Genomic DNA, 23,116 nt, shown 5'->3' with positions numbered 1-23,116 from the left:
TAACTCTGCTGCTCCTTTTTTAAGGCCAACTTTCTTCCTTTCTATGGGCTTCTGTTTCATGGTCTGTAAAGTGGGGGTGATTCATAGATTGTTCCAGAATATTTGTAAGGAGTATATAGGATAACGTAAGTGCTTTGAAGCATGTCTGGCTCATATTAAAGGCAACCTTAAAAATGAACTATATTTCTTGTCATTAAGAGGTGCTAGGAGCACCAGGTGGGGTGGTGCACTTCTTTAATCCCAGCACTCAGGGAGGCAGAGGCAGGTGGATCCCTGTGAGTGCGAGGCCAGCCTTGTCTCCAAAGCAAGTCCAGGACAGCCAAGGATACACAGAAAAACTGCCTCCAAAAACAAAAACAAAAAGTGCTAAGAGAAAAAATACTGTTGGATGTGAAAGAGCCTGTGTGTGCTTGTGCCTCCTAATATGCAAAAATGGTCACCAGTGAGGTCGTGGTGCTTGGCATGATCCTTCTCATTCACTGGTTGCTGAGCACAGTGCACAAGGTGGCAATGTCCAAGGCAACGAGATGTTTCTCTCAATTAAGGAGGTGAATCTCTCATTTCAGATCCATGGTAACAGGCAGAACAAGTTACCAGTGAGTGTGAACCTCACACTCACCTTCACTAAACTGAATTTCCGTCCTGATTGCAGGCTCCTGACCTCCCTGTATCTAGGTTGTTTGCTTTATAAAACTTTTAATTATGAAATTCCTGTTCTGCTCCCTTCTCTACAGATGAGCTTTCCCCATGCCTCTTTAACTTTTATCAATCAGAAATGCATTTTCTTAGGACTTTGGAGTCAACGCCTTTGAAATCCAACCATCAGTAAGATAATCTCCTAGGCTCTGGGGAAGGGGAGGAACCTAGTTTTGGTAAATTGCAGATAACAAACACAGATGGCTGAATTACACTGGGTAATCTTCCCTCAGTGTCCTCCAGGACTGTCCACTAGTTCACCTCAGTGCTTAGACACCCTCTTCTTTCAGTGTTAAAGGTCATCTATCTTCCCTGTTGCAATAGTATAGAAAGAAGTCTTTCAAGCTTGTTTAGACCTTGATTTTTTTTTTACTGTCATCGTCAGGTAGGACCTATCATGTTACAAATGTTTCTATGAAAACAAAAATGAAGAATAAAAGAAACATGTGGTTTCCCCTCCCCACTGATAAAAAAGATTTTGCCCCAGAGTAAGGGAAGAAAAAGAAAGAAAGAAAGAAAAAGAAAAAAGAAATGATTTACAGGGAGTGGCAAGTATAGCTCAGATTCCGGTAAATCGATTATAGTCATTGCTGAGGAGTTAGAATTTCTTCCCACTCTCTAGTAAAACCAGCAATCTTTGTTTGTCTGTGAAGTCTGGCCAAGTCCCTGGGCTTGGGCTATCATCTACCTGCTTAGAAAGTCTTTCTTTAAGAAGTTCATGGATCAAGCAGAGGTGTCAATAAAAGATTCTACGAAGAAAATCATGGCCACCCTTATGCCGTGCAAGGATAAACTAGGAATCCCCAAACCGTGAAGAAACAGGCAGTATATGTACACACACTTATAACGCATCAGACAAGCAGATACCGGCAGGTTAGAGCTCTCGCCTCAATAGCGCTGGCATCTAAGTGGTGCAGTGTCTCTTTTCTCTCTCTTCTAGCCTCCGGCTGTTACTTTCTGATCTGGTCCCACCCCGGGCCATGTTCCTGTGCATCTGATGCTTCTGGAACTTTCCTCCCCTCTCTTCCCCTCTCTTCGCCTCTCTCTCCTCTCCTGTTCTCCTCTCCTCTTTTTTTCCTCCCCTCCCCTCTATTCCTCCATCTCCTCTCCTCTCCCTCCTCCTCTACCGCCTTCTCTGTTTCCTTCTATTTATTTATTAGGTGCTGGAGAAATGTGTGTCATGGTAGGTGTAGGGAGCCAAGAAGACAACTTGAGGGAGTCAGTTCTCTCCTCCCACTGTGCTTGCTGACGAGGACCTTTCCGTACAGAGCCGTCTCATCAGTCCTGCCCTACACTGTTTCCTTTGGCTAGTTTCTTTGTCTTCACACAACGAGCTTCATGACTGGTCAGAGTCATTCCACCAAGATGGAGGCCACAGTCAGCTGCATGTTCAGTTGTCAGTCTAATGTCTTCCTACCTGTGCCTGGACCTTTTGTTTTTAAACCTTAATGATACGGCTTTGACTGAACCAGATGACGTCTCCCTCAAGCTGGAAGAGCAGGAAGTCAGGCTCCTCCTGAAAATGCAGCTCCTGAATGGACATGTCATGGTCCAGGATACGGTAGGATAACCCACTGGAGGCCACCGTGCCCTAGAGAAGAACTTGCACCAAGTCTTAGATTCATATTCTCTGTGTTCTTCTCACATAGACGGACATCTCTGTGACTTTCTGGAGAACAATTTCCTAGATAAATAAGTGACACTCGACAGAAACATTGACAAGTAACTAGCCAACCACTGTGAGCTGGCATTCCTCCAGAAATTTACCAGTCTATCAAATCTCTCTCTCTCCTTCCTTCTTTCCTTCCTTCCTTCCTTTAATTAGATTCTTTATTGTTCTTCCTTTACTGTCCATGTGGTTCCTTATACAGACTGCCCAGTGTCTGGCTGGCGTGCATGCTTCCACTCTGTTCTGCCTATAAAATAACCAGTCAGTAAAAAGTGCAGGTGTGTACAGCTAAGAATTGGCATGTCCTTAGGACGTGCATATACACTAGGACATGGTGAAAGAAAGCATCGCTGTCATCAGCACGGGGTTATGGATAGAGTTTATCTTAAAATTCTTTAGTGACATAAAAATGAACTACATCAGTGAATCCTTTTATTGAAATTACTGACTCACACAGACTTGAATTAAAACCTGATGAATACTTCATTACGGATTCATTAATAGAATTTAAATATAAAATAGCGATCAAGTTATTAGCCTTGGTAGCTGTAGACGTCTGTTCAAATATGAATGTTTATTTATTGTGTATATGTATCCCTGTTGTTACATTTGTTCAATACATTGGTAGACATCTGTTTTTATTAAACAGTTTAGACAATAAAGTAATGTATAGTCTCCATAAAATTTTTAGAAAGTTTAGAAAAAGTGACAGTAAAAAGTAAAATCTTGGCAATCTCATCTAGAGACAGCCACTATTGATGCCTTTGCATGTATCCATGTTGACCTATAACTGCCTGAGAGAACACTGGGCACCTTCAAGCTACTTCTACTCTTGTTTCTTATTTTGCTAAGTCAACAATTGTGGCTTTTGTAAAATATTTCAACATTAATGGACTGGACCTCATCAAATTGACTTTTCCCTCAGCTTTTTGTCTTTTTTTTTTTCCAGAGACGAGGACCAAACCACGAGGGCCTTGTGCTTGCTAGGCAAGCACTCTACCACTGAGCTAATTAGAAAGGCCAGGGCCACCTGGAATTATGTAGCCAAAGCTGTCCTCAAACGTATGATCTCCTTGCCTTCACCTCCAGGATATAAATAAATGTCAGGCCAGGATTGTTAAATTGTCTATATAGACTACTTACAAGTGTCCTTTGTGAATGAGCAAGTGGTGTTTCTGTTAGGCTTTCCTCAGGACACACACACTCTCTCATACACACACATTCATACACACACACACACACACACACACATTCACACATACACACACACACATTCACACATATGCACGCACACACACTTTTGCAATCTTCATTTTCATAGATCATTTTGTCAAATTCTAATGTTTTTATGCCCCTTTCTTTTTTTATTTTTATTTTTTTTATTTTTATTTTTATTTTTATTTTATGCCCCTTTCTATGACTGTCCACTGTTAGTCTGATGTACTTGTTTTCATCCTTCCCTCTCACTTCACACAATCACATGCAGATGGTTAGATAGATACTGTGTTTTGAAAACACAAATCCATGTTATGTACATTAATATCTTTTCAATATACATACAATATACAATAATATAAGTTGAAAATAATGGACTTCTATTCATGTTTAATTTTTTCTTTTAAATAATAGATACAAAGGGAAAGGGGAGAAAAAACAAAGGGAAAGGGAAATTAACAGAGGGAGAAACCACCTTTATAGACCGACTATTTACCAGGAATGCAACCCCTTTACTTTTCATTAGAGCTTCCAAACTATTGAAGCAAGTATTGCTTTTTGTCCTTTGAGTAAAATCAAGTGCAAACACTGAAGCAAGTCGATACTATTTTTCTCAGCTGTGTTCCATATGAAGAAGAGAGGTTTGGACTACAGAAATAATTGCCCCAAAGTCTCGGTGCTGACAGCAGTTGGACTTAGACATAGAAACCATGGTGATACGTTTTTTGACCCAACAAAACAATTTTTAAGGGAGCTGGAGCAATAGCTCAGTAAAAAACATCCTAGAAGCAGAAGGACCTGCATTCCACACTTAAACCCATGCCCCTCCCCACTCACCCCCTGCTACAAAACCCTGAATGTGATGGTGCATGCTTCTAATCTCAGCTCTTGGGACATGGAAACAGGTAGATGTGTGAGCTTGTGGTGCTCCTAGAATCCCAGGCCAATGAGACAGCCTGTCTCAGCATCTCAGAAGTCAACAAGCAAACATGGGTGATGGTTGAGTAGTAACACCTGATGTCGTCCTCTGTCCCGCACATGAACCTAAGCATACACACAGACCTGAATGAACATCAGCATGCCCACACACACTCTCTTAATACTGGGCCTATCATCCTAGGAAATACTTAAGCGGCTGTTGCTTGGTATCAATTGAGCACCTATCAGAGATGCTATGGGAAGCATTTCAGCACTGGTGGATGGTGGTGTGCCCAACTCCTAAGGCCTCTTCTGCAGGGTTTGGTAGCAATGTATGCTCACTGTTTTTTTTTAACACCTGATACATTAAAAGCAAATAGTGGGCCACAGAATATTACTCAGCTGCTTCACACTTATGTAATGCCTAATACCACATATAACCATTATGTACAATTTAAAAGTAGAGAATGGAAACCACACCCTAACAATCAAAATGCATATTGGGCAAGTTATTTTAGTTTTAAAGACTATTTGGGACCCATGGCACTAAATTCTGGTGTCTATTGTGCTAACCAAAATTGTTTGGCATATAAAGATTGGTTGATACAGGCTAGCCTAGCAAAGACTGTAATTCAAATTCTTACAAAAATATTCTATTATTAAGTGGTTCCTTTGGTTTAACCCATCCAAACTACATGACTACATCATTCAGTGAAGTGTTACATAAAATAACAATAAAAATAAATCTCTGGATTTAGATAAAATAGTGTGCTTCTCTGCTAATGTATTCTACTACCCACCTTCCCCAGTTGGCTCTATTAAAAATAGTATTCTAAAAAGAAATAAAAATCAAAAATAAAGCCTGCTTGTGGCAAAGCATTTCACAGAGAGGCTTTTATATACAGTGTAAAGGTTCCCAGGAAAGCGAACATTCCTGGAGGCAAGGACAGTTCTTCCTCTGAAGATGAGCCACACCCAGCTCACTATGTGAACTCTGGAGCACCACCAGTGTGTGTGCACTCACTTCCCAGGCAGAGGACACAACGAGGGCCCTGGCTGACTCACCCATGTCGCCACTGGACCTGCCCTTAAGGAGGGCTTTCAGGCTAGCTAAAGCCTTCCACGCACGTGACGATTAGATTTACCAAGAAGAAATGAGGTTGTGAGGCTATCTTGGCTGTATTTTCCAGTAAACAACCTAAAATTCACCTATCCAATACACAGTATAGTCTGTGATTAAATTCTTTACACCCTCGTTTGAGGTTTTCATTTATAACTAAAGTTTGGATGACATTTTTAGGAGATAAAACGCTAGTTTATTTCTTTTCAGATACAATTTAACTTGCAGGGTATAAAAAATGCATCCTTAAAATATATTTAAAAGTTATTTTTATTATACACACACATACACACATATATTTGTCTGCATTTTATATGTGTACCATGTACGTGCCTAGTGTCTGGAGGCTAGAAGAGGGTGACAGATCCCTGGAACTGGAGGTGCAAATGGTTGTGAGTTGTCACATGGGAGCTGGGGACTAACTCTAGGCTCTTTGCAAAAATCTACCCGTGTTCTTAACCACTGAGCTATCTTGCCCCTAAAAATACATTTATGGGCCAGCAAGATGGCTTAGTGGGTAAAGATGTTTTTCACAAAGCTGGATGACTTGAATTTGGTCCCTAGGAATCACAGATGAAAGAGAAGGAATTGAATATGATTCGTGCAAGTTGTCCTCTGACCTGCACACACACACACACACAACACACACACACACACACACACCACATCCAAGGACATCACATGCACACATGGTCAGAGTCACACACAAACCACACACACTCACACACCAACCAAGACACAAATACACACACAGACATAACATATGCATGCACACACATGCACACACAACATGCACACACACATGCCTGCATACACATGCACACACACAAACATACAAACATGCATGCACACACAAATGCACACACACATGCTCACGCATAAACACGTGCACTCAAACACACCAGCACACACGAAATAAACATAATTTTTAAATAAAATACTATTTTTTTGGTTATGTAATGCAGCCTAATACCATCCATCCATCAGCAGTCTATTTATTCTTAATTGAAATTAGTTAAATGTGGAGGACATTTATAAGCTCTGCCTTTGTATTTCTATGCCCAGTGCTTGGTTATTCTGTTTATTTGCTGCTATGTAACAACAGGGCAGCCTGAGGAGATGGCTGTTACTGCCACTTCAGTGGATCTCAGGCTCATCAAGGAGATTATCAATTGATTCTTGGGAAGTGTGAGAACTGGAAGAAGCAAAGGGCTTCCTTGTGACGTAATGACAATGGCTAAGTAATAAAGCCAATAAAAACCGCTTTTATACTTCAGTTACAATCTTCCTGATCAGAAAGCTAAACCAGATTTTCCAAATGTCTGTCTGCGCCGTGCACTCTGATGAGAAAGGTGAGTCATGCACACTTAGATAGGAAGGTGAGAGAATTTATACTTCACTGATTGCCTGCTGCATGCTAGGTGGTGGTAATGCAGTGTATAATCTTGCAGTAGTCTTATGAGATACTTGTTGAAAAGATCTGAACTGACAGGCGAGGAAGCTGATATCAAAGAGGCCACAGTACCAGTCCACTGAAAACCTGGAACTTGAAGCCCGGGACTGGTTAATTTCAAAATCGAAGCTCTTCAAAAATTCTACGTATGTGATCCTAGCATGTACAGACACAATGATGGAGGAGGAGGTGTTAGCACACAACATGTAACAACAGTGCCACAGAACTGGACACGGTGAGTTCAAGGCAACCATTCACGGTATTCCTTCATCGATAATTATGTCTGTCATTTGCGTTTGGCTTCAGGTGGAAAGTCAGAAGTGTTGGTGAATTATTTTTGTGCGTGTATGTTTATGTGCGTGCGTGCGTGCGTGCGTGTGCGTGCGTGCGTGCGTGCGCGTGCGTGCGTGCGTGCGTGTGCGTGCGTGCGTGCGTGCGTGCGTGCGTGTGTGCGTGTGTGTGTGTGTGTGAAGTGAGAACCCAAGGACTGACTGAGAATAAGTTCACAGTAAAATTTATTTGGTTTTATTTCTCCCTTAGTGTTGGACAGCTGATCTTGCTGGCTAAGTTTCAAATAACTATACAATTAGTGAGGTTTTTCTTTCCTTAAGGAAATTGGTTTCATAGAGAACAACCGCTATATTATGATACCGTCATGTGACTCACACAGAGCTCTCCCACTTGAGCTGTTTCATACTTTTCTAGGGTTGATGATGAGGGGTTCCATCTTCCTTACTGGTTGGCCCAATACTGTTTGTAAGCAAATACTTGACACTTGGTTGCAGGGGGCATGTGGGGCACCTCAGTGGTCTTCCCAAGCTAAATTCTAGTGTCTGATAACTCGCACTCTCTAATACAGTCAATCTGTCTGTCTGCCTCTGTTTCTTTCTTTTTGGTTTTTCAAGACAGGGTTTCTCTGTGTAGCCTTGGCTGTCCTGGACTCGCTTTGTAGACCAGGCTGGCCTCGAACTCACAGAGATCCGCCTGCCTCCCCGAGTGCTGGGATTACAGGCTGCTAAGCCAGTGCTTCTTCTCATTTACTCTCAATTTACTTCCACTAACTTTACTGTGCATCTCATCTCCACTGTTAAAAAGAGACAGGGGAGGGAGGGAAGGAGAGAGGGAGAGAGAGAGAGAGAGAGAGAGAGAGAGAGAGAGAGAGAGAGAGAGAGAGAGAGAGAGAGAGAGAGAGACAGAGACAGAGACAAGAGAGATCAGAAAAATAACATATATTTGAATCAATACACACACACACACACATTCTTTTCTTTGTCAGCATTCTCTGGACATCCTAATTTCCCTGAGGTAACTGGCCTCAGGTATGAGGTGTCTAGTGGCTTTTTATTCCAGTTGACAAACCATGACAGTTCCAAGGAACATAGATACATTTAAGATTGTAAGAGTAGCTAATATGTAAGATACTTTATGTTGAACAGAGTCTTCCTCATGGTAGGTCAGGATGAAAGCTAAGATTTAACACACACCTGAATGTACTTCCATTGGACCTGTAGGGACCACAGTCCTATATTAGTGTCTTTATTCTACGTGTGTCAAGACCAAGCACCCAGCAGACAGCAGCAAGGCTGTGCTTTGAATCCGTATCTATTTGACTCTCATTTCACTATGGGATTTTCAACCACACTCAGTATCCAAAACGTTATTTGCGGAGTGACACCTTCACGTGGTTGTTATTACTCCTGTAGGTAAGTGTGGTTTTGAAGTGTGTCTGTGTGGGTGTGCAAACACACACATGTGTACACACGGCAGGCTGTTAAAGCTGTGATTTATGACCAGCCTAAAGACCAATTGGAAATGTTACATGCTATGGCCAATCACTTAGTACATAATTAGTATACAATTAAGAGGTGAAAATAATGCATCTGTAGCACCAGTAATAATGATTCTTTGTAGCTGGTGTCTCTGCTTTCATTTCAGTGCCATTGTAGATAAAGGTGGGGGTCAGATGGCCAAAGCTGACACAGAAAAAAAACAAAAAACAAAAACAAAAAACTGAAGGGGCCTGTGGATTTGCTTACTACTGAAAATGCTGGTTTTGCTTTGTTATTTTAAGGATGGTAAGATTTGAGGCCTTTTTTATAACTTTCAAATATGGTAATTAAGAATGACAGAGGGGAGGGGAAGAGGGTGAAAGTGGGAGGGAGAGAGGAACGGGAGGATACAAGGGATGGGATAACAATTGAGATGTAATCTGAATAAATTAATTAAAAAACAATTAAAGAATGTCGAGACAAGACATCAGGCTTTTACATTTAGTGTATGTGTGCACATGTGCGTGCGTATATATGTGTGTACTTTTGCTACGAAATATACGCTTTTGTTATGAAATTTACATATTTTTCCACTGTTCTTGTTTTGCATAGAGACGGTCACATTCTATAAAACGACCTGCGAGATCTCTAGACACATCTGGTATAAAGGTTTAAAGTAATATGCATGTCTTGGTACCTGCTGCCAACCTCCAAGGAGATGGGTAGAAATATTGACTGATCTGATATAGAACTTCCTTCTCAGGAAACAGCAGGATGGGGGAAGGATGGGACAGGAAGAGCAAATTTGTGGTTGAGCAGTTGACTGTCCTTCCAGACATGTGATCAGGATGCAGAGTTAAGTTGTACCACTGTTCCATCTGTACCACTGCTGAGTGACAACCTGGCTTGCTACGGGGTGGAGTGGGGGTTGGGGCCAACAGCGCCACCAGAGTTCTCAATGTTTGTGCAGCATTCTGCCGCTTGGACAGCTAAAAAGCACCTGGTTTGCCACTGTCCATGGCTCTGCCGGTTCCCTGACAAGGCACGTGCTGTTGTGAGACACTCTGGGAACAAAAGTATGAGACTTTGAGTTATCCTCGTGAGGTAGTAGCTTGTCTTTATTTAAATTTTGACAGTTAGTTCATCATTGATTTGGATTGTTAATTTTGAAAATTTTAAATTATCCCATTGAAATACTTTGTGTTTTGATGACTATGTTGTTTAGCACCCCCTAAAATCTGGCTTGCTAGGCAAGTCCCTTACTCAACACATCCCAGGCTGTGCTCTGATGATGAAGTCTAATTAATTTCTTCAGTATGAATACTGTGATTTCTAAAGGAATAGATATCTGGTATTTGGCATCATCTATCAGTATTAAGCAGAAAGTCAGTACAAGGGTTTCAAATGGCTGTCTACTCTAGAATTGTATGGAAGAAAAATATTACGGCAATATATTAAATAGTGACAGTAAAGAAACTCTTTGAGAGATATTCTCATAGTCTTTCTGGGACAAAAGAAGATGAGTGACATATAGTTTTTTTTTTTCCCCAAATGGTGTTTAAAGCCTAGACGCTGTTAATTACTTTTGCCAGGATAAATGGGACATCTCACCGAATGAAAAATAGTATATTAAATCATCAGATTTCACACCACTTTGAAGTGCTTTGTACTGCATTCAACCTAAAGTTGAGGCTTCATTAATCAATATTACCCATAAAAGAGCAACACAGGAAGAGATTCTCAATTTGCCAAATCAATACACTCAGTTGATGTTTTAGGTGAAAGTTGTTGCACCTGAGAGCTGAAGGAGATAATTTATAGCTACTCATGATAAAATACAAAATTATCTAAGGGTTTTGATCATTTTATGGCAGAGTTATTAATCATAGTATAAAAGACAGTTTCTTTACTTGTGCTCTCACCATTCATCTCTTCAAGTTCACTGTTGATTCCAACATCAAGAGAATTCATTATTTTGTCGATCTGTGAAAAGTAAAAACATGTAAGTGGATAGTTACATCCATTTTTTAACCACTGCATTTAGAAACAACTATTAAATGCTGCAAATGCTTTTATTACCCCTGATGAGGAGATGAGATGAGAGTCACACCCAAGCTTTACGAATACATGGCTTGGGCTGATCTCATCTTGTTTACATATAACTATCCCTAGGCCTAGGCCTGGAAGCTTCTAAACTATGTACAATCTAATCTTCTGCAAGGCCAGACCTTGAAGGTTTCATCTTCTAGCCTCCAGCTGCTCACCTACTCCTAGAATGTTTTCAGCCTCCAAGACTTAATGCTGAATAAACTCAACCTTTCTAGTTCTTTCTGAACTCTGGTTGGCTGGTTCAACTCAGCTGTTCTGGCTCAAAACTCCTCTATAAGCTGACTGATTCAAACTGGCTTCTCTCCCCACATCTCACTGAGTTGCTCTGCTTGGAAAAACTGCCTCTGAACACCAAGAACTGAACCATACTGTACTGAAAACCTCAACTGAACTGTACCAAACGCTACTGTACTGATGTAGTGACTATACAAACTCTATTTCCGTAGTGTACTCTTCTCAACTCCACTCAACCAACTCTACTCTCTCTGCACTGCTCTTAAGTAGCTTTGTTTTCCTGTCTTTACTCATGAAAGTTGGGCATATCCTATCTCTGACTCATTCTGTGAAATCTTTCTCTGATCCACCACTTTGTCTTTTCCTCAATTTGACATCATTGTTTGGTATTAAAGGTGTGCACTAAGCATGTGTGTTTTCCTGCTGGATCACACAGACCTAGGTCTTTGGATGTGATCTGTTGGCAGAGTAGTCATGTTGCTAGATTAAAATTCCTCTACAAAATGCTACAAGTATAGATTCATGGCATTACCATCACAGCAAACTAAAACTCAGAGCCAACAAGTACAAGATTTAAAGGCAATCAAACATCTTTTGATTTTTAAAAATGCATAAATTATGAACTTACCTTGTTTTATGCATAGGTGACTCATTAAATTAGGAAATATGAACTCTTTAAACCCAGAAGAAGAAGAACAGAGGATAGGTTTAGTGTTGAGGTCTAGACTCTATGTCATAATTCTCCTTCTCCCGGAAGTCACATACTCTCATTAGGAAAGGCAGGTTTCAGTTCGTGGGCATGGCTACTGGAGTCAAGTTCTAACTAAATAGGTTGAGCAACCACAAGCCAGGTGGTGGCATTAATTAAAGAACATAGCCATCAAAACAACTTAAGTCTATAAATGTTTTAATGTTATATCACAGAAAGGGATTCCAAGCAAGATTTCAGGAGTTGAAGTTTTACAAAAATGGACATGGGTAAATAAGTTTGGAATTTAGATTCCAAACTCATATCTACCTATCTAAAAATCTCCACCTCTTCATATTAGTCACTAGAATAAGATGGAAGCTTTCAAAAGGACAATGAACATTACTCAAGTGTTCCAATTAGTTCAGTGTAAAAAAAAAAAAAAAAAAAAAAAAAAGGCAAAGATATCAAGTGGTTTTCCCAAACAGCTCAATTCAGAAAGCCACTATCAGAATCACTTCTATTTTTGGTTCTCAGAATACCAAAGTGACCTCATGTACTTCAAAGCCAAATCCACCTGGCATGGCCTTTTCACAAACAAAAAAAATGACATGTTAGGATAAAATATCAATAGAAACTTGGTCCATTCTTTAGTGAAATTCAAGTAAAAACAAGAAGCATTATTATTTTATGATGTAATTCTCCAAGGGAAGAATGAGATTGTACAGTTTTAGAAGGGCCCTTTATTTTCGGAATAATCTTTCAGACGTTTTCTTTAAAGTAGTGAGACCTGACCCTGAGATGTCTTTTCTCCTGCAATGTGCCTCTGATAGGTACAAATGGAAAATATTAAATGATGTGTATTTGTTGCACGGTTCTCGAACAAGAGCCAGGACTGCTGGCTTTCCCACTGAGGCTAAAACCATAAAGATCTGTTCTGAAAATATAAGACACTTTAAAGAAGAAAGGCATGCTAACAAAAAGTTTAGCAAGTAGGAAAATGACACAGAGCAAAATAATGTTTTTCTCAAACTGTCAGCCGCAGTGCCTGGTGGGACATGATGACAGCATTCTCCTGTGCCTCATAGCTACCTATTACTTCTGCTTGATACCAATTTCTATGGAAACAGTGTCCCCCACATGTAGAAATGTGCTCACTTTCCCACTTGCTGTGAAATTACTGCGCATTTATCCATAGAACCTTTCCCTTCCGGTCTGAGCTGTATGCATTTATTAACCCCACCCCCACCCCTTCTGCTTCTGAAAGATTTCCAAAACTGAAAATTCAGCTCCAAAGCCTATACAAAGAGCAACATAAAAAGTCTGGCTTACTTCTTCCCATTCAGATGTGAAGGAAGGTGTTCTTTCAGAATTATCTTTAGAACTGCGTTCAGCAGTTGATGATTCGCTCCAGTTAACTCTTGCTTTGTCCTTTGAAGGGTAGGCAATAAGATCAGAATCGGACTTAGAGACGTTTTTGGATAAATGCATGTCGATCAGGGCTTTAGGCAATGACCTTATTCTCCCTAGAGTACACGCTCTCTCCACAAAGCCCCCTGCATTCACGCACCACTGGTCGCCGCTGCGGGACCCACTCCTGGACGTTCTTGTGCCAACGATGGTATGGTTCTCAAGTTGGTGGCTTCTTTTGTGGAAAATTGTTCTACTGACCACTTTGGGTTTAATTTTCTTTACCAAAGGCTCTGAGTTCTTTTCTATCGGAGTCTGTTTGAAAGGCAAAGGACTGTTTGCCAGCCTGGCTTCATCTTGTCCAACTTCACATGGATTTCTTTTCCCATACAGATGAAATGGATTTTCAGGGGACTCACAGGCTGGAGAGGATCCATGGAGAAGGCCTGCAAATTGCCCAGCGTCATATTCTTTTGGGGGGTCATTGTCTTCCTGTTGAGAGTTGTCATCTGAAAAAAAAAAAAGGTAGAATGTTGTCAGGATGCTTGCTTACAAATGTCCCTGATAACCATCAATCAGTAGCTTTATGAACTCGTGTACCCAGACATTTGATTTACTTAATCACCATAACACATGTGCTTTAATAAATGCCCATGGTACTATACTGCCTCATATAAAATGGACATGAGAGGGCTGGAGAGATGGCTCAGTGGTTAAGAGCACTGTCTGCTCTTCCAAAAGACCTGGGTTCAACTCCAAGGAATCACATGGAAGCTCAGGGATCTGACACCCCCACATACCAATGCACATAAAATAAAATAAATAAATAAATTATTTTAAAAAATAATAAAATGAACATGCACATGTGTGTATGGGAAGAGGCTTATGTCTGTGACTTAAATCCCCCTGCTACATTTTAAGGTTCATCAAAGACACAAACTGAGCAACTCCAGTGATTATGTAGTCTTCCTTCTTGACCCCAGGTGATATGTTTGATATTAAATGAACAAAATTGGGTTTCTCGAAGTAGGACTACTGCAACTGAATGTCATAGTTAGTGGTTGCTGTATAGACTATCAGTCTATACTATCAGTCTAGTGTCATGCAGACTGAGATCACTCTACACTTCCCTCATCAAAAAACAAAAGCAAAACCCCAAAAACTCTGGGTGGGGTATATTTAGTAGAAATTTAATATTAATATTAAGATAATATTACTCAGACTTAATGAGTTAAGCCAGGAGTATATTTTTCAGGCTCAACACGGGCAAATGGTACATTTATGACTTCACTCAGAAGCATGTGACCCTTCCACAAAACTGATGTTGACCTGTTGCACAGGGCTCTTTCTTTCTCTTCTGAAATGGCACACCTTCTGATGCCTTTAGATCTTTGCAAGTGCAATGCAGAAAAGAAATCAAAGAAGAATGGTGATTTTTTTTATTGCCTTAGAAATGTTTCTAAGATAAAACATAACATTTCTCTGTGATTTAAAACATATTATCTCTTTTAAGCAACGTGATTCATCATATAAAGAGAAACAGTAAAAACTTCTCCAGAGGAGAGAGGAAGACAGTTCACTTTTACAGAGGTAATGTTAATTCATAGAAATAGCTAAATATTTGTCTCGATTGAAGTTATGTTATACGATAGGCCTAGAGGCTAGTCTTCTGAGGTCAGACACAGCCAACATGGGGGATATGCTAATACACAGAAGCTGATTGGCTGATTGACACTTTCAAAAAGGTTAATTATTATCACAAGACTCAATTCACAAATAGTTTATGAACTAACAAGTAACATTTAGTGAGTCTGGGCTGCTTGCTAGGCACTTATATTTACACCATCTCATTTGATCCTCATAACAGTCCTGTGATCTAGTTACTAACAATAAACATAATCTTCTGATTGAAAAAAAATGAACAAAATAACAGAGTTGTTATTTTTGAAAGATCAGAAACCACAGTGAATCTCAGCAGACATTTGCTCAGGGGTTGGGGTAGTCAAATCATCTATACTTGGTACTGTGCATGGGTCCTGGGCCTCTGGGCTTCTCTCTCCCCTGAAGCTGGTAAAACAACACTTCTCCTTGGCTGTGCAGATCTTCAAATCTCATGCTTTTTCAAGGGCATTTTCCAAAGAGATCATATTTTCCTACTCAGACATATCGCACGAGCATCCCAGAATGGAAGAAAGAAAAGGGATAAGGAATTGAGACCCGACGATCTTAGCAAGAAGCAAACTGTATCTGTCTGTTTCTATGTGATCGCCATGGTGATCTTACTACGAAAGACTCTATCTTTGCAAACAGTGACCATGTCTATATCAATTGCATTTTGTATTTGCACTCCTCTTTTAACAGAGTTGAGACAAAACAACTATGAATTCTTTTTTAGAAATATGATTTGTTTATTACTTATACAGTATTCTGCCCTCATGTATGCCTGCATGTATGCCTACATGCCAGAAGAGGGCACCAGATCTCATTATAGATAGTTATGAGCCACCATGCGGTTGCTGGGAATTGAACTCAAGACCTCTGGAAGAACAGACAGTGCCCTTAACTTCTGAGCCATCTCTCCAGACCCCAACTATCAATTCTTTAAGGACTAGAGTTTATTGCTTCTAATATCTGTCTGTTAAGAAGAGTCAAGGCCAATATACAATGTAGCTTGTTGAAGTTTCTGTGCCTAGTAAACAGGTAAGCTGTGACTCAGCTTAAGGTCTAACATATTCCAGGCTTTCCTGGCTGGAATACAGATTACTACTGAGATAAAAGAATAACGGATCGTTGGCTTACTACGAAAATAATCAAAGAGGCTCATCTTGGACAGGGCTGTGGCTTTCTTCTTCATGTTTATTTTTGGAACATGAGAAGAACCTAGTGAGAATAGCACTGTTCTGTTTGTTGTATGTGCTTCTTCCCAGGGACAAGCCAATACTAGAAAAAAATAAGACCTGTCAACCTCTTCCACTTTATTTTCTCTTCCTTCTTCCTGGGTGACTCAGGCTCTCACTCTATTTTACAGCACCAGCAGGCTGGTAGATGAAAGTAATGGTGGAAAATAGTAAAAATGAAACACAAAACAAAACAAAACAAAAAAAAAAACTGGAAGAATTGTGGAACAAGGAAGTTAAAATTGTATTCTCAGTGTTGCTGAAAAGGCTAACATGATTTAGTTTGGAAGGGAAATTGAAGAGTGTGAAAAACCTATTACCAGAAAAAGGTCTTTAAATATTAGTCAGAAGGTTTTGGGCCATGTTAGTTCTCTAGAATAATGAGAATTTTAGGGACACTATTTAAAGTTTAAAGGATTCTGTGAGTGATAGTTTAAGGTTACCATCACATCTGTCTTTGAACTAAAATGACTATAATTACAATCTCAAGTGATGCATATTGACCAATCTCTCTGGTCACAAGCAGGCTTTTCCTTAAATGAAGGGGAATTTGGTGCTTGGCTTATAAGTGTAGCCTTTGAATAACAGTCCTTAGTATCACGACAGCTGAAAACATGTTTGCCCAAAGTAGTAGATTAGTTCTTATTTCAGGGGTCAAAATTTCAAGGTTACTCAAATCAAAGAAAAGGAGAAGTTGATTTGAAACATGAAATGTTTGTTTGGTAGACTGATCTGCTCAGGGCTCCTGTGGTCCCACCTTTCCCTATAGCCACACCCCTCCCCATGGCCACGCCCCTCTTTAGCCACACCCCTCCCTACAGTCACACCCCTCCCTGCTTCCAGTCCTAGACAAGGACTGCCACTTAGTGACCAGGGCAGTAGCAACCACAATGTGGGATGTGGGCAGTCTGAGAAGTGCTTCTGCATTTAACCAGCTGCTCTTGGAGTCATGTCACCACGTAAGCCAGGCTGACCTACTAGATGATGAAAGGACATATCCGATTTTAAAACGTGGTCTTTTTTTTTAAAGGGATGCTGGAGTCAATATATCAGGAAATGATTGTCATTGGAGAAAAAATAGACTGTTATACCCAAAGAACCAAGAAGAGGGACATGCCTCATTCTATGGGGCTGCAGGAAGTTACATGAGGCCAGACAAAGCACAGAGGAGATTGTGAGCAAGTGTCTTTTTCTGGCTTCTATGGGGAGGAACAAGCAAAACAGCAATAAATCGGTTTAGATTGGCTAGTCTGAATCAGTTCGGCTGAGCAGGCCGGTGTCTAGCTGTCTGGTGCCTGACCTTGGGTACTCTGGGCAACCTCGGGCCCATATGACAAGCCAACGTGGAGTAACAGTGAGTGCTGCCAGGATGAGCTGAGGTGGCCCAAAGTGGCAGGGAACACCCAGATTCATGAGTTAAAAGGATGCCTATTAGTTTAAGCCACTGAATTAGAGGTGACTTGTGTTTACAACACACCATTGTAGACTTTGTTTCTTAACAATTAAACTTTATTATACAACCCAACTAGCTTACATGTGAGGGAAAAAAGGTCAAAAGGAAAAAAGAGTGAACCTTCTAGTATCCATGCCACGGGATGGGTCCCTAAGTGTCTCTGGCCTGTGTGCTGGTTCAGCCTGTTCGCTGATCCACGTGCGCTCAAGCCTGGTCTGAACCTGCTGCTGCTCGCTCCTCTCGGCCAGAAGGGCGGTCTTCTTCTCCCCTTGAGGGTCGATTAAAAAAACAATTGTCCAGGTGGAGTCCCCCGGTCTGCTTCCTGAATTCCAGGCCCAAGATGGCTCCACTCAGTCTATCACAAGGTATCCATGGAGTGCCCAAGGGTAAAGCCCGCCAAGATTGTTTTTACCTGTGACAAAGCGTACAGTCTTTCCCACACACTATATTCCAGGTTTTCAAGAATTAATATATTCCTTTAAAAAAAAAAATCTTGCAGTGCCTTCACTTTCGCATCTGGGAAATCATGAAACCAACAGCATACATCTAAAAGTGTTATGACCACTGGCCAAAGCAATGGGTCTTAGTCCATTGACAGAAGGACTAGAAACATAACAGCTTAAAAGTGGCAAAGGACTGTTGATCACAATTCTAGAGACTGACAAGCCAAATGAAGACAGCAGAAGATTGTCTGATGAGGGCCCCCACTTTCTAGCTCCTTGACATCACCATCTAACGGTATCCTTACCTTATAAGGGGCACAAAGGGTTCTTAGGAGCCTTTTATAGGGGCACTAACCCGTTCATAAGAGCTCTGCCTCATCAGCCTCCCAAATTCTCCACCTTCTACCTTCTACCACCTATCTACAAGAGAAAAATGTTTATATCCTACAATAAACATATTTTAATATAAAGGGTTCCATGTTTTACAAGGAAATAAAATATTAATTGATGGCTTTGTACATCACAGTAAGATTTTTTTTACATAGTAACTATGTAAAATTTAGATTTTATTTTTATTTAAACACCTTTGTAAGTACACATTAGACACATTTTTGCATTGTGCTACTATTTCTTTAGGTGAAACTTAGGCAAAGCATATAGATTAAACTGTTTTCATTACTTGTCTTATTTAATTTCATACTTCTCTTTTGAGAAAGTTAGTATTCCGTGCCAAGGTACAGAAGTAAGTATGTGTGAATCCAATCTGATAATCATTAGCACTTCAAAGAAATGTCAAAGTTCATATCTAGCAGTGAGTAGTTCAATCTCTTTTCCACTTTTTCTCCTGATTTTCATCACCTACAAAAAATACCCGAATAACAGTAAATTCTAAAAAATTCATGCTATAATAAAAAAACAATTATGGAAAAAATGACTATTATTATAGATCAAACTTTTGTCTATTAGGTTACAGACTTTTCCTTCAGGGAAAAAAGTCTAGTTTTAGAGCCTCTAGTGCTAATATTGATACTCAAAAAAAAAAAAAAAAAAAAAAAAAAAAGGAATAATTGAGTCATCTCACAAATATGTATAAAACTCTTTCTGTGCATTCAGTGGCACAATTTCTGCAGGAATAAAGGCAACATCCATCTCCCTGGCTATTACATTTCAGAAAAAGTCACAACTGCAGGCAAGTAAGGAGCTGTCTTATTTTGGAAGAGGTAATGGAGCTAAGATAACAAGGGAATGAGATAGGCCTCATTGAGGAAGAACTGGTCCCTCATAGCTTTGGAGATGGCTACTGCAGGTAGAGGGAAGAAGAGAGGGAAAGCTTGGAAATGTTACCAGTGAAAACCAAAAGGCTGCTATGGCTGTAGCAGAGATGCAGAGAAAGTGTGGACTGCACACAGTAAGAAATGAAGGTGAGGGTTGACGTAATCTAACGCGCTTTTTGACATTCCTAGTTTTCCATTTACTGTCTTATTTGAGGGTGGGCTTCCTTTAGTGATTCCGTTCTCACTTTCATGCCTTGAAGGTTTTCACTACTTCAGCTATTTGTATGTCCATGGTCTTCACTAGAGCATTTATTATTTATTCATATTCTTTAAGGTCTCTGAGCATATTCACAACTGCTATGATGCAGTCCTTGTCTTGTGCTTCAGCTAGGTTGCATTTTTTCAGGACCTATTGCAGTAGGGTTGCAGGCTTCTGGAGGACAGTCTCGGCTGTCCATGTTTTTGTTTTTGTGCTGGGATCTAGGGACCTGGAGTTATGTTTGTGGCATTCCTTAGTGTCGATATCTAGTGTCATCCTTGTAGGGTTGGTGTTCATTTTCTTGGTTACTGATGCCCACTCTGGATCTGTAACAAATGTAGTGACTGTAGGGTCCCTGGTAGAGAGTGTTTCTGTGGCTCAGTAAGTAACACAAAGGGATAGAGATGGGCTAGGAGGAAAGGCTGAGGGACATACAGGGAAGACCTAGGGAGACCAGGTCTACATTAGGAGGCAGAGTCCCCGGGGTAAGATGGCACTTGCAAGCAGGCTACTGCAGGACTGAGGGTAATCCTTAAAGAGACTGGAACACAGGACAGAAAGGACAGTGAAAATAGTCTATGTGTACTCCAGCCCAGCGTGGCCACTCTCCAGTGGTAGAAGGTGTTTCTGCAGGTTGGTGGGTGACGTGAAAGAATGGAGAGGGACTGAAAGTGAAGGCTGAGAAGGGCAGTGGGAAACATCTAGAGGTTTCTGGCTCTACAGCAAGAGGAGGAGTCCCCAGGGAATGGGGGTAGGACCAGAGGGGCTCCCACAAAGAGCCTGTAGCAGGGCCAAGAGTAAATCTAGAGGCAAAGGAATAAAAATTCTAGGGGGATTCTGTGTCTAATTAATATGTTTTAAAGATTCCCTGGCATTTTTAATGGCAAGAACATGACAATGGCACAGCTATTCTTTAAAAATAAAAACAACTATCTCAAAGTCCATTATAATATCCATTCGTAATTAGCTTTAACCGTCAGGTGACACAAGACTAGAGTCAACCGATGAGTCTCAATTGAGGGATTTCTCAGATTAGATTGGCCTATTGGCATGTCTGTGGGGGACTGTCTTGATGGTTATTTACTGTGGGATGGCCCAGTCCACTGTGGGCGGCACCATGCCCTGCGCAGGCTGTCCTGCAAAAAGAAAGCTAGCTAAGCGTGACCCTAAGAGTGAACCACCAAACAGAATTCCTCCATATCTGATGCCTCAAGTTCCTGTTTGATTTCCTAACTTGATTTTCTCCAGTGGTGGTCTTCAATTTGTAAGCTGAAACAAACCCATCCTTCCCCTAAATTGCTTTTGGCCATGATATTTATAGTAACAGAATAAAACTAGACTGCACTGGATAACGTGACTGTCAATCTCAATTACCAATGTCATCATGCTTAGAATTAAGAAGGAAACAGACTTTCGGGCATGTCTGTAAGAGTATTTGAGTGAGGTGAGTGTGGGCAGCACTGATCCATGGGCTGGGCTCTCAGACTGAATATGATGGAGAAAGCAGAGCACCAGCCTTCATCACTCGCTGCTTCCTGACTGTGGGTGGGATGTGACCCTCCATCTCACCCTCAACTTCCACCCAGCACCGCAACGCATTCTCAGACTGTCAACCAGAATAAGCTTTTTCCTTCATTCACTTGTCAGGTTATTTGGTCACAGCTACAAGAAAGGCAAGTAACACAGAAAACGGACCCTGAGAAGTGGGGCTGTTGCTTTGATAAAACTTGGGCCTTTGGAAGCGGTTTGTGTGAGGAGTGGAAGAGTTTGGAGGTACAGGCAGGAGAAACCCTAGAATGTTGCATGCAGAGCTTAATGGAGTCCTGTGGGTGTAATCTGGATGATGAGAATACAGAAGGAAATGCAAACCCTAGAAGTACAGCTCGTGAGGAGAGCAAGATTCTCTTGGGAACTGCCTGGAGGCCAGCCGTTCGTATCATGTTTTGTTAAAGAATTTGGCAGCATTCGCCCTGTGATCTGAAAATTCAAGTAAAGCTAAATAAAAAAATAATAATAATGGACTAATTTGTGTTTTTTTTTCTTTTCTTTTTATCGTGTCTGACCTTGTCTGTATGTGTTCATGGTGTATGGATGTGTGGTCTATGTACATATGTGTGCAGGCGTGCATTCCTCATGTAACTGTGAAGCCAAAGAAGGATGCCAGATACCCTGTTTTGATGTGTTCCGCTTATTCCTTTGAGGCAGAGCCTCTCACAGAACCTAGAGATAGGCTGGTAGCCAGCAAGCCCCAGCAACTCTCTCACCTCCACCACCCACAGCCCTGATGTTATAAGCACACACATGACCTTGCTTAGCTTCTTATGTGGTTCCTGGGATCCAAACTCATGTCCTCAGGCTTGCACAGCAAGCACACTTACCCACTGAGCCATCTCCCCGGTCTCTGAACTAATTTCTTTAGCAGAGGGAATTTCAAGATAGCATAGCCCTCAGGCTATGGCACGAATACTGCTGATTGTGCTTATCCAGATTATGGTGGTGAGACAGGGCAGAAAGATGTAAGGGTACACAGTTTAGTCGGGAGAAGAATGCGCATGAGATTAAAGAGAAAAGTAATAAAGACAGTAACAGACAAAATGAGAAGAGTAATGGAAATAAAAACACAAAAATGACCTTATCGGTGATGTCTAAAAACCTAGGTATCAAGAAGTTTTATGGCACTAAAGTGGATGGGCAGAGACAAATGACATCGCCACAGGGGCCAGAACTGGCCAGCAGCTGGGCATCTGTAGAGGTGGAGAAAAGGAACCATTGAATAGAGCCTCCGACTCCTGGTATGCAGAGACTGCCATCATGCAGCTCAAAGGAAGAACACTGCATGCCTTAGAGGATGCTAAGTAATAGAATCTCAGGCCAGGAAAGCTTAAAACATAAACCAGCAACAGGAAGTAGATAGAGTCTTTGAGAATCTCGGGACGTGCAATAGATATTGATTCTAAAGAAAGTTTTCAAAAGTAGAACCCATGAGGGTGGAGAGGGGCTCGGAGGTTATGAGCACTCACTGCTTTTGCAGAGAACTGGGGTTCAGCTTCAAGCACCAACATCAGTCCACTTAGAAACACCTGTAACTCCACTTAGAAACTCCTGTTCCAAGGGTTGTGCTACCTTATACTGGTTTCTGTAGGCACCCACACACATGTCATGCACATAAAGACACATAGGGACACACACATATTTAAAACGAAAATAAGGTAGAGTTATTATAAAAAGTGGAATCCAAATTAAAGGTAAATGTTCAAGCTGAAGAAGACGGTCCAAGAGAAAAGCATTTCATAGGAAGGGGCTACAAAGGCAGATGCCCAGCAGAAGGAGACCTTGATGTAATAGAAAAGTTGTGTGTTCAAAGGTGAAAAGGAGTGTTCTAGAAAGCAGGGTGCGAGGAAGTGTGGAGGCGGCAGCAGGAAGTGTCCTGAATTAAGCAGAGAACTAACTACATCTCTTAATCCTTCACCACGATGGCAAGGAAGCTACTCTAGTCCTTTCATGGTCCT

The 23,116-nt window shown here is 41.0% G+C and overlaps 1 protein-coding gene across 13 annotated transcripts in view; it reads right to left on the bottom strand.

Moving 5' to 3' along the window:
• Anks1b (ankyrin repeat and sterile alpha motif domain containing 1B) overlaps window positions 1-23,116 on the bottom strand; it is a 1,021,560-nt gene that overhangs the window by 456,460 nt on the left and 541,984 nt on the right. For 4 of the 13 annotated variants that reach the window (XM_051139801.1, XM_051139802.1, XM_051139803.1 and 1 more), the window contains exons 1-2: window positions 13,204-13,503; window positions 10,763-10,823 (exon numbers count right to left, since the gene is read on the bottom strand). In XM_051139801.1, coding sequence (XP_050995758.1) covers window positions 10,763-10,823; window positions 13,204-13,362 — 220 coding nt within the window. In that variant the 5' untranslated portion in view covers window positions 13,363-13,503. Of the gene's footprint in view, window positions 1-10,750; window positions 10,824-13,203; window positions 13,791-23,116 lie in introns of those variants that run through there. The other 9 variants (XM_051139823.1, XM_051139820.1, XM_051139819.1 and 6 more) reach the window with 4 other exon arrangements.

The sequence above is a fragment of the Acomys russatus genome, chromosome 31 (genome assembly GCF_903995435.1).
Source record: "Acomys russatus chromosome 31, mAcoRus1.1, whole genome shotgun sequence".
Lineage (NCBI taxonomy): Eukaryota > Metazoa > Chordata > Mammalia > Rodentia > Muridae > Acomys > Acomys russatus.
Note: the sequence above shows the minus strand (reverse complement) of the source record. Positions and strands in the feature narration are given on the sequence as shown.